Source organism: Urocampus carinirostris, chromosome 18 (assembly GCF_059441175.1).
Source record: "Urocampus carinirostris isolate Australia breed hairy pipefish chromosome 18, RoL_Ucar_1.0, whole genome shotgun sequence".
NCBI classification, from domain to species: Eukaryota; Metazoa; Chordata; class Actinopteri; order Syngnathiformes; family Syngnathidae; genus Urocampus; species Urocampus carinirostris.
Genome location: NC_142366.1, coordinates 18,262,583 through 18,281,246, shown reverse-complemented (window position 1 = coordinate 18,281,246; position 18,664 = coordinate 18,262,583). Strand labels below are relative to the sequence as shown.

Here is an 18,664-nt window from a genome sequence, read left to right as displayed (position 1 = left end):
CTTCGCTGTTCGGTCAAAAAATCGGAGTTCGAACGCTAGGGTGCGATGCTGAGCGGCGTACGGGTGCGTACGCTCTTTTCGTGACCAACTGTTATCGCGTGTGGATGTGCTTCGTTTTGCTTTCGCTTTTAATATAGGTGTACCAAGTGTTTTAGCCCCTAATTATGCCTCCAAAGAAAGTCAGTGCAAGCAGCAAAGTTGCTACAGGTGAAAAAAGAAAAGTAGTGTGTTTCCTTCCTCCTCCATCCCTCTTCCCACCGTCCACCTGTGCCTTCTGCTGACCACCACAAAGGTAAGAAATCCTATTCAATTATTTTCTTTATCCTTTTTTTTTTTTTTTTACACGTTCATGTTAGCGTAATCTTTCGTACGGAAGATTACGATAACGCGAACGTACGATTAGCCTGGGTTAGCTTTATGTTTACATTAAACATTCAAGGTAAACATTCAGGGTGTTGGAACGGATTAAAACAATTTACATTATTTTTAATGGGAAAAATGATTTCGGTGATCGAACAAATCGGTTTTCGAACAGGGTTCTGGAACCGATTAAGGTCGAGAACCGAAGTCATGGGACGAAATAAAAACAAAACCTGAGTACACAACGCCTTCAACTGAATGTATCATCATTTTCAAAATGCACTTAAAGCTTGGACATTTCCCAGGAAATCGCTATCAGCATGCGCACTGGGCATTGGTAGGACTTCTTGATGGATAGGAAGCACACCAGCCTAACTGAATTTGACCTCCCTGAGTTAAGCTAACTATGCTTCAGTTTATTTATTTAGCTTTGTTGCTTTGTTAATCATTCGATGAAGACGACATAGGTTGATTTAATCGGAAATCTGATATCATCGTTGCACGTCACTGCACCAAAAGATTAAAAAAAACAACAAAAAAAACGTAGTTTACTTTAGTCTGTCCCCTTCAGAGTAATGCTCCGACGTCTTGTTGATTCCTAGAATGTCTGTTCAGGATATTCTGTCTTGTAAACAAGCTTCACCGTGAACACGACTTTACGGAACTGTTTTCTGTCTGACTGACAGAGGTGTTTACAAGTTAAGAAACTGTCGAGTTAATCAACGAGATAACCCCTGTTTTCTAACAGCTTTTTCTGTCTTTGAAGGTTTAAACTCTTCATTTATCTTCAAGAAGTAACCATTTAAGGCGCCACTGAGTGACGTTTAGGACCACGGTACTAAAGAATGGCAGGTCCTTTTCTTCAAAGGTGGTGGAGCTGTGTCCGATAAACGTCTGGTTTAGATATCACCAGGGTTGGGTAGGGTTACTTTAACTTGATTACTTTCAATTACTTTTGGATTACTCCAATACCAAATATGCTAATAAAAGACAAAAGAAACTAAATAGGAATAAACTGACTAAATTTAGTGCAGGCGTGGGGCATAACGGAATACATGGAACGGCAAAAATGATGTTGGGAAGCTGTTTGGATTTATTTTCATTTTGTTTCTGTCGCATTTGATGTTAAATTTGCCGGAGATCAAAGAGATCAAAGTCAGGAGAGAAAGCTTACCACGTGTTGTGAGTCATCATTTTATTCATATTTAGATTATTTTGTCTTTTATTAGCATATTTGGTATTGGAATAATCCAAAAATATTCGAAAGTAATCAAGTTAAAGTAACCCCACCCAACCCTGGATATCACATATTATTGACTTCAACTTCAAATGTATTGCCGAATATTCGATATAATCTATTCTATAAGGCACGATACAAATAAGAAATAGCAGCAAGGTAAAAAAAAGAATGCATATGAAACTGTATAAAGCAGGGATGTAAAACCGGCCACAAATGCTGTAAAAAAATCTCACAGTAAATTTAGAAAAAGAGAAAGGGAGAAAAAGAGAGAGAAAGAGGGGCAAGGAAAGAGAAAGTGATAAACAGATAGGGAGAACAAGAGAGACAGAGTAACAGTGAGAGAAAAAGAGCAGAATTTAGATAGCAGTGGAGAAATAAACAGAGGAATAAAGAAAAATAAAAGAAGAGAGAAAGAAGAAGAGAAAGATAAAAAGAACGAGAGAAGCAAAACAACAGAGAAAGAAAGTAAAAGAGTGAGCTTGGGAAAAAGAGACAAAGTGAGGTGAGAGAGAGATCAAAAAAGGGGGGAGAAAGAGAGAGTGAGAAAGAAAGAGAAAAATAGAAAGAAAGAAATAAAGACAATTACAGCATAAGTTACTGAGAGAGGAAATAGAAAGAGAAAGAGTTAGAGAGTGATAGAGAAATAGAGAAAAGAGAGAAAAAAGAGAGAAAAAGAGAGAGGAGAAAAAAAATAAAAAAGAAGAAAGTGAGAGAGAAATCGAGAAATACTACCAAAGTTGTTTTGCAAGTGTTAACTGGCTTGGGTGACATCCCGTGGAAATACGTATTTAAAACTACAGCTCATTTCTCTCTTGTGCTTCTCTCACTGTTGTCTTGCGGGCCGGATTTAAAGAATTGGTGGGCCTGATCTGGCCCGCGGGCCGCCTGTTTGACACCTGTGGTGTAAAGTATAGCCAGATTCTAAACGGAACAGTTTTGCATTGATTTGGCCAGAAGACAGAGAGGAAGTAGGAGGTAAAGATAGACTCCTGACAGCCTGATGGAAAAAGCTGTCCTTGAGCCTGCTGGTTCCAGCCCTGAGACTCTGCAGCAGGTTGAAGAGAGATTTATCCTTTTCGTGTTTTATTTATTTATTTTAGGGCAGCACGGCGGCGCAGTGGTTAGCGCATGTGAGGCACAATTCATGTCTTGAGAACCTCCTGCGTGGGTTCAAAACCAGCTCCAGACTTCCTGTGCGGAGTTTGTATGTTCTGCCCGTGGTTGCGTGGGTTTCCTCCGGGCACTCCGGTTTCCTCCCAAAAACATGCATTTCAGGTGAATTGGCCGGTCCAAATTGTCCCTAGGTGTGAATGAGCGAGTGAGTTGTCTGTCCCCGTGTGCCCTGCGACTGGCTGGCAACCAGTTCGGGGTGTTCCCTGCCCACTGTCCAATGATTGCTGGCATGGGCTCCAGCACCCCCGCGACCCTACTGAGGATAAGCGGTGTAGCTAATGAGGTGTTTTACTTTAGTTTCAACCATATTGTGCAAAATATGTTGTATCTTGAGGACCGTGGTTAAAGTGGTATGTAAGAAAAGAATTAAACCATTGTGTCTGAGACCAAAGCTATGTAGTTTTAGTGAAAGTGGTCATTGTAGATTAAATCCGGAGTTACTACATCAAAACGATATTTTGAGAATGATTGTGGCTTCTGTTTGTGAACAAGGTATAATTTACAGTTTGGCATGTGAGTGAATGGACCTTCGAATGTGACTATCAAGGGTTGTAGATCTTTGGAGGATAGCATTTTTGGCAGTACATCCTTACAAGTGGCTATGGATACTACATAGAGATAATCGTACAATTCCCTTTACCCAGAAAAAAAAATCGGTATACTTTTTGAGAAATACCTTTTGAATTATAATGGCTTTCTTTTTTTAGGCAGTTCACCATTTTTTTTCAAATCCAGGTTTGTGATTGTTTAATGATACCTTGGTATACCCCATCCCTACTTGAAAGTGTTGAATTGATACAAGTTGGTTTGGATTCAGTGATGTGGGCAGGGTTGTGTAGGGTTACTTTAATTTAATTACTTTCAATTACTTTTGGATTACTCCAATACCAAATATGCTATGAATAAAATGATGACTCACAACACGTAGTAAGCTTTCTCTCCTGGCTTTGATCTCTTTGATCTCTGGCAAAACTAACATAAAATGCAACAGAAACAAAATGAAAATAAATCCAAACAGCTTGCCAACATCATTTTTGCCGTTCCATGTATTCCGTTACTGTCATGTCCAGCATGGTCGCCGTGGCGACCGGCTGGCCCCGCCCCCTTGGCACCGGCTGTAGCAGATTTTCTAATTTGCGTGTGTGCTTCTTAAGGGCGGGTTTTGGGGATTGCCGGTTGCGGGTTCATTGCATTACTTTGCAATATTCTGTTCTGTTTGACTTGAGGAAACCTGTACTTGCCCGTTCTGAGTAAAAGCCTGTTTTGTGAGTATTCCTAGTCTGAGTTCCTGTTTGCCTGTAAGCCTGTTTTTGTTTTTGTCCCTGAGTGTTGGACGACTTTTATTTCCTTAATAAAAGTAACTGATCGTTAACGCGAATGAGTTCACCCTTCCTGCCTCCTGCCTCCGATCTGGTCCGGTCTCGTGACAGTTACTCCCCAAGCCTGCACAAAATTTAGTAATTTTATTCATATTGAGTTTCTTTTGTCTTTTATTAGCATATTTGGTATTGGAGTAATCCAAAAGTAATTGAAAGTAATCAAGTTAAGGTAACCCTACCCAACCCTGGATGTGGGGTATGGTTCATGTCTGCTGAGGCAGAGTCAGATTCACAAATAAATGAACTTAGATCTTATTCATCATTTGACTGGCAGAGCAAGAAAGCGAGAAATAATATGTAGCATAGAAATTAAATGCTTTATCTTCTTATTTTAACTCATAAAGGACTTCCATTTTCAAAAATAGTCCATGTAACGTGACAAAAAAATTCTGGATGGCTATACTTGCTATTCTCTTGCTAATGCTATCACTAATTCTATTGTTAGGAGATGGGGTGTGTGCTGAATCAAAAACCTTAGTCTCAATATCGCCCTCTGCCATGAGGCAAGGGAATTACATGTCTCACGTTGCATCTGCAGAGGCTCAGTACTGTAATACATTAAAAATGAATTAATATATTGTGATAATTCAGTGATTTTGAAAATAAAAATCCCAAAATTGTGACATTGAATGAAAAAAATATAACCATTTAACATATTTTAATGTTAAATTTCCATGATAAGGTGTCACGGTTGCCATGGCGCCCAATCGGCCCAGCCCATGTGTCACCAGCTGCAGCTTGGTGACCGATTGGCTCCCTGTCAATATTTAAACTCTGTCTTGTCGGTCCCCTTTTGTTGGTCCGTCTGCGAATCTCAGTTTTTTACACGGCAAGTCCTTTTTCGCCTGTTTTTTGCTCCTATTTGTCTCTCGTTACAATCTGTTTTGATCTAGACCACGTCTGCTCTCCCGTCCCGAATTACGACCTGTTTTGATCTCGACCACGTCTGTTCCCCCGTCCCGAATAACGATTCGTTTTTGTTCTCGACCACGTCTTCTCTCCTCTCCTGTCTTTCGACTAGTTTCCGATCCCAATAAGGTTTTTGCTCTTCTATCCCGGCTACTGACCCGTTTTTTCCGTTCCCGACACTGACATCGCTCACCAGAGCGACCTGCTTCCCGCTACCAGCGATCACCGGATCGTGTGTGCAATACTTTCCCTTCTTCCCAATAAAACTGTGAAAAAACGTTACGCAAGTGGATCCTGTTCAGGTCCTGACATAAGGAGGTGAGGCACTGCCTAATCTGCCTCCCCTGACAGCAGGCCACTGCTCTTTTGGTATTACTATGAGAGTTCTTAAAATGTAAGGGGTCTGGGAGGGTTTTTAGGACATTTTTCTCTCTTTATTTTGAGTTTAAACTAAACCATAAACTTATCATCATGTTTCAGCAAATAAGGTCATGTTTTTAGTTCTCAAGCTTTAAGTTTAAGGACCGGGGTGTGCAAACTATGGCCAGCGGGCCAAATGCGGCCACACAGGCCTTTGAGTTTATCATTATCAAGTCAAGTCATTCGGGTAATTATATCTTATCTAACAATATGTATGATGGCAAATAAAGTATATGAAGTGTTTTTCTTTCGGTGTGTCTACTACAAAGATACTACTATAGAAATAGTACAAAAATACTACATTGCTCCAAAACAAAATATAAAATTAAGAGCTTAAACCAGGGGCCTTATATACTGTATGATTTTACTTTAAATTTGCAAAAAGAAGTGAAATACTACAAACATATAACTACAGTAAAACTATAATACAAAAAAATACTAATACAGAAATAATATTACAGTCATACAATACAATTATGAGTACATATATACTACAAAATACTACAGAAATGCTGCTAAAATACTGCAACAAAGAATCTACAGATATACAAAAAATGCTACGGCAGTAATAATACAGAAACAGGGACCTAATAAATGATCCTGCTTTAATTCAGAGTGATTCGGAAATAAAATGATGAAACTAACCTATCTAAAGCCAAATATATAAAATAAATATAACGAGCAGATATTCTCTGATTTATTCATAAATACAAATGGGAAAACAATGGATAGGTCTCCAGGGCTGGGCCACTGGGCAATTATTTGAACCTAAAGTGGCCCGCGACGCCAAAATGCTTGCCTACCCCTGTTTAAGGAGCTCACATTTTTATAGGGCGGCAGTGGCTCAGGAGGTAGAGCGCTCGTTTGGTATCAAGAGATCACAGTTCGAATCCCGGCTCTTCCGTGTTACATGTCGAAGTGTCCTTGGGTAAGACACTGAACCCCTAATACCCCCAATAAGCAGATCATTTCATTTCATTTCATTCATTTGAGTTTAAAAAACATTGAAAAGCCCAAATTTGGACACAATGTATGAAAAACACTGAATTGGTATTCCCTTTGCCAATTGCTTTATTGTCATTTTAGTAGGCAGGTTATCAGAAAGAACTGTCATTTGAAATCATTCAATTTCAAATCATATTCGTTGGAAAAACGAAATCTGCCCTCGGAAGTAGGAATTTGTCTAATTGAGTCATCACAAACCGGGTTATGGCACAATATCTTCCACCATACTTACTGTTTCTCACACTCAGAATATTAGAAGCAAGGTGTGTAAGGGAGATTTGATTATCTGTCCTTCAAGCCGAAATCCCGTCGTGCCGAAGAGTCTCTTAACAAAGGAGCAAGCTAGCATGCATGCAGATGTCTGTGCACATTACTTACCCTTCCAGTCAATTTCTCCCAGGACTAAATGCAATGTGATTATCTGACTGGGAAGCTTACGGGACCCAAAACAACTCAATGCTATGCCGTTACTCCGCAGACAGAGCTGCATTGATCGTAACCGATATGCTCGACTTTAGTTGTTAGCGGTAATGAAAAATGAAGGGTAAAGGACAGTGGAATTGGAGGCAGAATGACTTGAGTCGCACGACCAAGTGATAAACAGAGTAGCATCAAGGCATCTCGTGCGTACCAGGTGATAATGAAGGAGGATTCCAGAGGGATTTAATGAGCTAACACAGTCAAACTTTTTGCAATTAGCTGTTTGAAGATGATGTGAAGAGCATCGTTTCGAAAGGATGCCGTGTTCTTGTAATCCTAAAATAGAAGTTTACCTCAAACAGAATACAGTAATCCCTCGGTTATCGCGGTTAATGGGGACCGAGACCACGCGCGAAAACTGAAAAGACGCGAAGTAGCGGCGCCCCTTCAAAAATGCTTAAAAAAACGTATATTTGCTGTAAAAGCCGTTAAATGCTGCTAGCTAAAGTATGTTGTTATTGTCAGAAGGTAGTTCTTTCACTTTCATTAAAATGAACACAGACCATTTTTTTAACTGTTGTTTCCCAAAACGCTTCACAAACACTCATCAAATATCACATTTTCACTGTTTTCATTTTCAATATGTAACCGGTAGTGTTAACAAGCGAAATAATTATCTGTACTAAAACATGGCTAATTTTAATTATTCATAATGTGGAAAAAATACCTATACAGTGGAACCTCGCTAGTTCGCGGTTCCACTTTTGCGGGTTAAGAGCTTCGCGGGTCTAAAAAATATACCTTACCTTCTCAATAAAAGCATTTATTGATTTGAGCAAGCGCGAGCTTATGTCAAATGAGGACACGGTGTGGACACTCTTATTGTGAAGGGGAGGGGGAGGCCCTGACACAATGCTCAGTCATGGTGTATACCTGTATATGTTTTTTTAAGCATTTTTGAAGGGTCGTCGCTACTTCGCAGATTTTCAGTTTTTGCGGGTGGTCTCGGTCCCCATTAACCGCGATAATCGAGGGATTACTGTAATAAGCATTTTTCCCACCAGCTGTCAATCAGTCAATTTTGTTTTCTTATTTTGATAAAAAAAACCAAGGCTGTGTCGTCCTGCGTTTCCTTACCCGAGTGCGGGATGAGGGGATGCTCGGTTTTGTGACAGGGCGACTCCGGGAGCAGTACGGGCCCCCTCCTTCCGGCCACGTCTCCAAACCGCAGCAGCATGCACTGCAGCAGCAGATGCAGCAGCGCATGCTGGCTCACTGGGGGTCCCATGGGGGCCCGGGCTGGACTCACTTCTCAGGCCTCGGGGGCCAAGAACATCCGAGAGACGCACCTGGAGACCCAGAAGACGTATTTGGGTTAGGAAGAGATTTGCCTTCGTGTCGAATCCGCTCAGGCAAAAAAATACAATCCCCGCAATCACCTTTCGCTAAAACAGCAGCGAAAATATACGAAAGCGGTGCAAAGGAGAGAAGGAGGGAGGTAGGATTTCGCTCTGGAGGTCGTATTCAGTGATCCTTGACACAAATAAATCACACACTGTTTGCATTACGTCAGGCGGCGATTGCGTGAGTGAGTCTTCCAAGAAGTTAAAGTGCACTTGGCTGTCTTATCTCTGACACGTTGAAGAGTAATCATTAACGTGAATGTTTGGGATATTTCCTTGTAAATCAAAAGAATCCATGTTTACTTTGAGAGGTGCTGTTTAAACATCGCAGTTGTGGGTGTGAAACCGAAGAATGCAACTGCAAAACTGGCTGCCCTTAAAGGGCTTGATCTAACTTAGAAATGTAAGTCTTTAATTATGTGTTTTTTGGACTATAAGTATCTCTGGAGTACAGCTAGCCATAAAATGCATAATTTAAAAGGAAAAACATGGATTATTCTATTCGGAATTTTGCCAGAAGACTCCTTGACTGATCAATACAGATATGTACTAAGGGTTATGCATGTGTCTGAAATAACGTATGCCCCGACGCCCGGGTGTCAGGTTCTGGACGGTTGCCATGGCGCCCAGCTGGCCCCGCCCCTTGACACCGGCTGACTTGCATTTTCAGATTGTGGGTACTTAAATGCGCTTTTTTGAACTGCGCTTTTCCAGATCGTTGTTGAAAACTTGTTCATGCTTGGTTATACTTGTTGTGCTTGTTGGACTTTGTTGCACTTCGGTGTAACATTCTGAGAGACTCCTGCAAGTTCTGTTTGATTCGGGAAATGCCTAGTTTGTAGTTTTGCCTGTGTTTGACCCGTTTTGTTTTTTTTGGTCTGGTCCGTTTGTGTTTTGGACAACTTTTCTTTCTCAATTAAAGTGTGAGGACGTCTACGCGAATGAGTTCTTACTTCCCGCTTCCCGATCAGTTTCATGACACCGGGGCGTGCATCTTTTACATCCGGCGTACAACTTTTTCAAAACGTCTCCGCCCGGGTGGCTACCAACTTTATTCAAAAGAACGTTTGTTTTATTCCGATTTCAAAATCTTCGTCCGGTTTGGAAATTTCGGTTCACTTGGTAATTTTCATACCCGGCAGCCAATCAGAAGACTGCATCGTGCTTCCGGACTCTCCCGAGCATTATAAGGTCGTGCATTTGCATATCATTTTCCAAAGTAGACGCACAGAGAACACAAGAAAAATTGATAAGTGGTTAGGAATCAAGCCAAAACCTCAGCCCCAGAAGAAGTATTCAAAAGAAGCTAAGAAAACTTATGACGCTACCAAACGCAAACGTACATTAAAAGCATTGTGGAAAGAGGAGTTCACGTGGCTTGTAGCAGACGCAACCAAACATTTCATGAATGAAAGATGAGTAAATACAAGTACATATGGCAGATGGAAAACAGCGATATACGCAATGCATGTTATAAGTAGATTTATCTCATCTCATTAGCTGCACCGCTTATCCTCAGTAGGGTCGCGGGGGTGCTGGAGCCCATCCCAGCAATCATCGGGCAGTGGGCAAGGGGACACCCTGAACTGGTTGCCAGCCAATCGCAGGGCACACTGGGACGGACAACTCACTCGCTCATTCACACCTAGGGACAATTTAGACCGGCCAATCCACCTGAAATGCATGTCTTTGGAACGTGGGAGGAAACCGGAGTGCCCGGAGGAAACCCACGCAAGCACGGGGAGAACATGCAAACTCCGCACAGTAAGGCCGGGAGCTGGATTTGAACCCACGCAGGGGGTTCCCACAACCTCAGAACTGTGCCGCACGCGCGCTAACCACTGCACCGCCGTGCTAAGTAGATTTATAAGAAACTTAATTTTAAAGTGTTCTGCTATATATTCCGATTATCAATCCTTAATACTTTGCAACAATGTTTTTGTTTTTTTTTTGCGATTAGTCGTCTCATTGTGGCAGGCAACTTTATGGCTGGGCAGGCAACTTTTCAGAGTTGTCTGCCTGGTGTCCGCTAACTTTTTCTCATGAGTTTCAGATACTGATTTTGCTTCTGGTAGCAAAGAAAATGATCAGTTCCTTGGTTGACACCACAACCTCCTGACATAAAACAATGGAGATACAAATTAAAGCGAGTCTACGTTTTGGAAACAAATCAAGACTTCAAATGAAATTAGATCAATTTGAGAAAAGATGGAAGCCTAATACACAATTTGTGTAGGAGCCATATTCAAGCAGACTCATTGAAACATGGCAACAATTTCAAGCATTTACAAGCACTTTTCAATCCTTCAATACACAACATAAAAATTCAAGCATTTCCTAATATTTCAAGCAACCCTGAATGACTTTTGCAGCAAAATAATTCCAAAATAAGTCGAGAAAAATATATAATAATGGAGCAAAACTTTAGCTAAATTATAAAAATAAGCTGTTAAAATCTTTATAACTATCCCTACTTCTGAAGCACATTGTCAAGGTTTTTACTTCTGAACTTAATAGCGGAATAAGATTAAATTCACTCCTCATCCCTCAATTGTTGTAGATTTTTTGACAGTTGTCTCAGTTTTTGCACCATTAATCCTGGCAACAACCAAGTTCTCAATTGCTCGCGATCCTTTCCTTGCCTGAGGAAATTGATGAGCAGTCCCGATTCATTCACATCATTGCTTTTTAATCATTTATGCAACGCCATTACCAAGATTGATCCAAGCTGGGTTGGATTGCTAGTCCGAACCTCCATCTTCTTTTTCATGAGACCTCAAAAATGATACTCGAAGAGGATGCGAGAAAAGTAATCAGGAGCCAGCTTTTGCTAATGCATTGTGTTGCCGAACTTGTGGAGCTTTCTCGTTATTTCGGTGCAGAGAAAACTGGCCTTTCATCTGAAGTCCAGTCAGTGAAAATAGAAGAAAAAAAAGTTCTTTGTAAAAGCGAGAACACAACATTCTTTTCTTCCCTTAAAAAAAACACTAGGTGTGTAACTGCGACTTTTCCAATTAGGAGAAAGTAGTGATGGGAATTCCGGCTCTTTTTTAGAGAACCGGCTCTTTCGACTCACTAAAATGACCCAGATTTTTGAGATTCCAAACGTCTCTCTTAGTTGCTTTAATTCATATATTACCAGTAATTATGGAACAACATGCACACAAAAAAAAAAACAAAAGAAGAAAAGCATAAAGGAAAAAAGAGAGAGAAAAGGAAAAAAGACAAAAAGATGACCTAAAAATCTAGGGGGAAAATAAGAAACGAAAGAGGAAAAAGTAAAAGAAGGAGAAAGAAAATAAAATGAACGAAAATGCAAGAAAAATAAGTAAACATCCTTAAAAAGAAACAAAAGAAGAACAAAATAAAAGAAAAAAAAGAGAGAAACAAGAAGAAAAAAGTCAGAGAAGAAAGTTAAAAGCTATGAAAAAAGAAACAAATGTAGGAATAAAAACTAAAAGAGAAAAGGGGAAACGAGAGAGAAAAGAAGAAAAAAGCAAGAACAATAAGTAAGAAGTCTGAAAAAAGTGTCAGGAGCAGAACACTAACAGGACCCAATTGCGTTACCTTTCCCACAAGTTTTATTGGAGGAAAGTCGCTCACGTACTCGGATTGTGCTCCGAACGCGGAAGCGGGTCTTCCATAGAAAGCGATGGCGGTGTCAGGGACGGAAAAAAAAACGGGTCAGTAGCCAGGACAGGGAGAGCAAGGCGTGGTCAGGGTCGGAAGTGAGTCGTAAGCTAGAACGGGAGAGTAGACTTACTCGGGGACAAAAAGAGGTCATAAGCCGGGACGGGAGAACAGATATGGTCAGGAGCAAAACAGGTCGTAGACAGACGGGAGCAAAAACGGGACAGGTGGGGGTCAGGGTAGAAAAAGTCTTGCCTAGTATTCACTGAAGTTCGCAGACGGACTGACAACAGGGGACTGACAGGACTGGGTTTAGATATGGACAGGGAGCCAATCAGAACCTGCGGCGTTTGGCAACAAATGAGCAGGCACAGGTGAATCTAATCGGTAATCATGACAAAAAGAAGCAAAATTTGTAACAAAAACATAAGTAAATAAGGTAAAAAAGGGAAGAAAATGAAGTGCAAAGCAAGTGAAGTAGAAGAATAAAAACAAAAATGCTAAAGAGGGAAAAAGAAAAGAAAGAGCAACGCTCGTAAAAGATACAACACTACTCCTGATTGGTGGAGAGACGGCTCCCGTTGTTCACTTCCAAGAGGCGGTTCATAGAGCTGTTACGTTTGTGAAGGACACTGCCTTACTCCTGTTTGGTGGGGAGCTGACTCCCATAGTTCCTTTCGAAAAACTGTTAGGTTAGCATAAGACACATCATTGCTTTTTATTAGTGGGGAGCTGGTTCCCGTTGGTTACTTTAAAGAGCCGGGACATATAGCCGTGACATTCATGTGCAACACATCTTTACTCATGATTGGTAAGGAGCCACCTCCCATCGTTCACCAAAAAGAGCCAGTTCATAGAGCCGAAACGTTCATGAACTCCACATCCTTACTCCGATTGGCGAGGAGCCGGCTCCTGTAATTTACCTCTAAGAGCCGGCTCATTGAGCTGCTGCATTCGTGAACGACGCATTACTACTCCTGAATGGTTAAAAGCTGGCTTCTGTTGTTCACTTCATGGCTCATATAGCTGACACGTTTGTGAAAGACACATCTCTACCCCTGATTGTAGGGGAGCCGGCTCCCTTCATTCACCTCAAAGACCTGTTACCCGAGTGAGGGAATCAACACTACTCCTGTTTGGTAAAGAGCCGGCTCACGTTATTCAATTCAAAGAGCCTGTCTCACAGAGCCGTTACCTTAGTCAAGTAATCACCACTACTCCCGATTGCTGAGGAGCCGACTCCCGTCGTTCACTTCAAAGAACTGGCTCATAGATGTGCTACCTTAGTGAAGGAATAACCACTACTCCCGATGGGTGGGAAGCCGGCTCCCGTCGCTCATTTCAAACAGACGACTCAAAGAGCCGATACCGTCGTTAACGACACATCACCACTTCTGATTGGCGGGGAGTTGGCTCCAGTTATTCACTATCGAGAGTTGGCTCAAAGAGCCGCTACGTTCGCACTAGCAGAAAAGCAGTTCGTTATGGAATAACCGAATCAAATGAGAAATAAAAGTTCTATTTTCCTTCTCTCTCAGATGTATGAAATCATTTCCTTTCAAGGTTAAAGTGTTTTTTGCTTCAGTTCCCTGAATATCATGCCGAGTTTTTGTGCTGCCGATGAGATTTTCTCCTTGAATGCAAACTATTCAAAGTCGCCTCTTGACCTTGAGATTCAAGGTCGGGAGTAAAAGTAACTGCAGTTGCGGCAACGTGGTTTTTCATTATTTGCCCAAAAAAAACGTCTAAGTACCTATTATCTGCTCGAGGTTAACTAAGTGACAGCATGGTACTCCTCTTCCTTTTTCCCTTTCATCTCAACGAACGAATTAAACTTTTATTTCGAACATGACAAAACGAAAACAAGACAAGAAATCGAAAATAAAACAGAAACAATGTTATAGTACTGGTGCAAAATGGAGTAGGGAGAAGCATATCCTTATTAAATAGAAAGAAAATAGAAAGAGAGCAAGACAGAGAAAAAGAAAGAGTTAGCGAGTGAGAGAGAAATAGAGAAAAGAGAAAAAGAGAGAGAAAGAGAGAGTGAACAGGAGAAAGAAAAAGAGGGAGAAGTTAATAAAAAAAGAAGTGAGTCAGAGAGAAATGGAGAAATACTACCACAATTGTTTTGCAAGTGTTACCTGGCTTTGGTGACATCCGGTGGAAATATTTAAAACTAAAGCTCATTTTCCCCTTGCGCTTCTCTCACTGTTGTCTTGCGGGCCGGATTTAAATCATTGGTGGGCCTGATCTGGCCCGCGGACCGCCTGTTTGACACCTGTGCCTTAGTTTGTATGTGTCTGATGTGTGTTATCCTAAAAAATGAATTTCTGATACAATGTCTATGGCCAGGTCTAGATTTGCCTTGTGATTACCGAATAATATCTCTGTAGTTTTATTTAAATTTAACGATAATTTATTCAAATCCAACCATGTTTTAGGTTAATGAATTCACTATTAATATTTGTTACTAGATTCATATAACTATTGCTGGAATACAGTTGGAATCAGTCGCTTTTTTTCACCATTTTAAATTACCGTATTTTCCGCACTATAAGGCGCACCTAAAAGCCTTTATTTTTTTCAAAAGCTGACCATGCGCCTTATAATACAGTGCGCCTTATATATGGATCAATATTAAGTCGCAAAATCTTGCAACTAAAGCAAGCCGCTGCCGACTAGATTTTCCCCCAAAGGCAGGGTCGTCCGCGGTGTATGCTGGGATTTATATACCGGCGTTTCATTGGCTAACCAATGTGTCAATCATCATTTGAATCGATCACTATTGGCTAAAGTTATTCGGAGGTAAAGGGGTCGGATCCTTTTTATCATTTACAGGCTCGCATAGGCTAAAGGGGCGAAACAAAGCCTACAATCGGCCGAAAAAGATGAATGTGAATCACACGTTGGTTGGGTTGCACTACGGCATAGAGAAAACATTTTTTACTATTCTGTATTTGTAAATATTTTACTCTCCTGGATTGACTACACTCACGGTTGTAAGAAGACCATGGTTACGTATCATTATTGAACGTGATGGCTGCAAGAGAACTTAGGTGAGCTATGCGGATTTATATTTTCCCAGTAACTTGTTTTAGAACGATCTTGATGTTTCTGTGATGAGTCTTTTTTTAAACTAAATTCAATTCAAAGTGTTTCTTGTCATATGCACACTAAAGAACCCCGTTTCCCTGCACAATAAAATTCTTACTTTGCTGTCCACACACACAGTTGCCAGCAAAAAATAAAATGGAAACTAAGAAATGTTTGTTTGGTGACACGTATTTGCTTCTTTGCAAGCTTTGGGAATGTTAAGGGGGTAATAAGTTTGACTGAACTATCTGACTGTTTTGTCTACGTTCCCATTGTAGCGCCTTATCATCTGGTGCGCCTTATGTATGGAAAATATAGGACCAAAAACCATTTTTTGGGGGTGCGCCCTATAACCCCGTGCGCCTTATAGTGCGGAAAATACGGTAATTTTTTCATGCCAAAAATGCTTAGGGTTAGGGTCAGGGGAGGCAGGTGAAGCTGTGCCTCACCTGTCAAAATGGAAACATAAAACTAAAAATACATGTGATTGTTGAATTCATTCAGTGGCAATGTATTTTGTCATCTACAAAGATCTTATAATTTAAGTCATGACATTTCTAAGCAAAAAGCATCGGAATCGTACGGGTATCAATCGATACCACCATGTATTTACTTGGATCGAATCGATACTAGAACCCCAGTATCGCTTACCCCTAGTTTCAATTGACGCTAATACCTTGTGCTATCTGTAATAAATGAGCACACTGGGTGAGTTGAAAACACTTTGCACCAATTGCTCCTTTCTAAAGTCAAGTAAGGAGTGGGTCGGCAGCCTATTTGAAGCCAATTGCTTCAAATTAACTCTCATTCAGGCAGAAAAGAAGGGAAAGAGCCTAGGGGTGAACGAAATGAGACACACTAGCCACTTAGCAGAGACATTACCCCTGAAAAAATAGACTTGAGTAAGTCAGCATGTGTTTTTGCTCTTGTCTTTCTGTTTCTTTTTCTTTTTTTTTACTTCAGAAAAATACCTTAAAGCACAGGTGTCAAACAGGCGGCCCGCGGGCCAGATCGGGCCCGCTAAGGGATGGAATCCGGCCCGCGAAACAACACTCAGAGAAGCGCAAGAGAAAAACAAGCTGCAATATGTCCATTTGATGCTGCCGAAGCCAGGTTCCTCTCACAAAGACGCTGTACTTATGTACTTATGTATTTATTTCTCTCTCTCTCTTTCTTTTCCACCCCTTTTCTTCCACTCTGTCTCCGTCTCTCTCTCTCTCTCTCTCTCTCTCTCTCTCTCTCTTTCTCACTCTCTTTTCCACCCCTTTTCTCTTTCACTCTCTGTGTCTCTCTTTTTCTTTTCCTTTGTCCCTCTTTTGTCTCTTTCTCTCTCTGTGTCTTTTTAACTTCTTTTGCTCTAACTTCCTTTTCTCTCTTTTCTGTTTCTCTCTACTGACCATTCGCGCTCTCTTCTCTCTTTTCTCTCCATCTGTCTTTCTATTTCTCTTTGGATTTCTTTCTTCCGCTCCCTTTCTTTTCCCCCTCTCTCACAACTTTGTATCTCTTTTGTTTCTCACGCTCTCTCCCTCGCTCTCTTTTTCTTTCTTTGTCCCGCCCTCTCTCCTTTTCCCTCCCTCTTTCTCTTTTATTTATCTCTCCCTTTCTTTCTCTTTAATATACTCGTCCGGCCCCCGACAGAATGTTTGTTCTATCGTGTGGCCCCCGAGTTAAAATGAGTTTGACACCCCTGCCTTAAAGGGACCATGTGTCATATTTGACTGCTAGATGTCGCTGTAACTCTAAACCAGGCGGAAAAGAAGGGAAGGAGCCTAGGGGTGAAAGAAATGAGACACACTAGCCACTTAGCAGATACATTAACCCTTGAAAAAATAGACTAGAGGAGGTCAGTACGTGTTTTTGTTCTTGTCCTTTTGTTTATTTTCTTTTTCTTTTTGTTTCTTAACTTCAGACACATAGCTTAAAGAGACAGTGTGTAATATTTGACCACTAGATGTCGCTGGCAGGCAGAAAAGCCCCAATAAATTGAATTAGTGCTTGTGTTAGCAAGATAACAGTAAGTCAAGGCATCCAGTATATATTTTTTCATCTATTCTACGTACTTTTTTTCATTCTTGATGGAGGATTACGAAAGGAGCAGTATAAAACATTTCAGTTTGGTGAGCGTCTGCGGATGCAGAGTGAGGCACGCCATTCTCTTGCCTCATGGCAGAGGGCGTTAGTGAGATCAACGATTCTGATTTGGCACACACCTCAGCCCCTAATGATATAAATCACCATAGTATTGGCTTGGAAAATGCAAAAACAAGCCATCCAGAAACGTTTTTTTTTAATTTCATGGACTTTCAAAATAAAAGATACTTAGCTCTTGATGCTTTTATTCAAACAAGGCAGGGATTAGACCTGAATCATACGAAATGATAGGACAATAATAGTTTTTTATATGCTACAGTTGATATATTTTTTAGTTTCTTTGTCAATCAAACGATGAACAAAATCTAGGCTCCTTTATTTGTAAATCTGACTCACCAGAAACAAACCTCACTGAATATTCTAACATATTAAAAGTAAGAAAATAAATTTAAAATAAACTTAAATGAATCAAATTTCAATTGAATCAGGACATATCAATACCCATCGGAAAAGAAAATAGAAGAGGGGTGTCAAACTCATTTTAACTGTCATGTCCTGCACGGTTGTCAGGGCGCCCAGCTGGCCCCGCCCCTTGACACCGGCTGAGATGCATTGGACTGATTGCTTTTAGAGTACTTAAACGCTCCTTTTGGGACTGCCCGTTGCCAGACCATTGTTTAACCTTCGGTGAAACCCTGTTCATGCCCGTTTGATCTGAGTAATGCCTAGTTAGTAATTTTGATTGCCTTTGAACCTGTTTTGTTTTGTTTTTGGTCCGTTTGTGTGTTGCACAACTTTTCTTTCCTATTTAAAGTGACGGATCGTCTACGCACATGAGTTCCGACTTCCTGCTTCCCGGTCCGTTTTGTGACATTTAACCACACGATAGAACAAATATTCTCTCAGGGGCTGGATTAGTAAATCAAAGAGAAAGAAAAAGAGAGAGAAATAAATAAGAGAAAGAGAGAGAGAGGGAGAAAAAGAAAGAAGGTAGAACAAAGAATGATTAAAAGGCAGAAAGAAAGAGAGAGAAAACAAAGAGAATGCGGGAAACAAAATAGATAAAGAGCAATAGTGAGAGGGGGAAAGAAAGAGAGAAATAAATCAAAAGATGAATAGAAAAAGAGAAAGAAAAAGGGAGAAAAAGAGAGAAGGGGAAAAGGAGAGAAAGAGAGAAACCAGAGAGAAAAGTAAAAAAATAGGTAAAAAGACACACAGAGAGAAAGAGAAAGAGAAACAAATAAAGAGAAAAAGAGAGACACAGAGAGTAAAAGTGAGAGATAGACAGAGAGAGAGAGAGAGAGAGAGAGAGAGAGAGAGAGAGAGAGAGAGAGAGAGAGAGAGAGAGAGAGAGACAGAGAGAGAGACAGAGAGAGAGAGAAAGAGATACAAATACAGCGCTTTTGAGGGGCACCTGGCTTTGACAACATCAAGTGGATATATTTCAACCTGCAGCTCGTTTTTCTCTTGAGCTTCCCGAGCTTTGTCTCACGGGCCAGATTCAGTCCCTTAGCGTCCCCTGATGCGTCCCTGATTAACAC

At 40.8% G+C, this 18,664-nt stretch overlaps 1 protein-coding gene across 2 annotated transcripts in view; it reads right to left on the bottom strand.

Annotated features, from left to right (window-relative positions):
- The window catches only part of sema5a (sema domain, seven thrombospondin repeats (type 1 and type 1-like), transmembrane domain (TM) and short cytoplasmic domain, (semaphorin) 5A), a 319,777-nt gene that overhangs the window by 222,633 nt on the left and 78,480 nt on the right, over nucleotides 1–18,664 (bottom strand). For both annotated transcript variants that reach the window (XR_015847651.1, XM_088322448.1), the window contains exon 2: nucleotides 8,044–8,255. Coding sequence is in view for 1 of the 2 variants with exons in the window: in XM_088322448.1 (XP_088178574.1) it covers nucleotides 8,044–8,194 (151 nt within the window). In the remaining variant the exon portion in view is untranslated. The remainder of the gene's footprint in view (nucleotides 1–8,043; nucleotides 8,256–18,664) is intronic.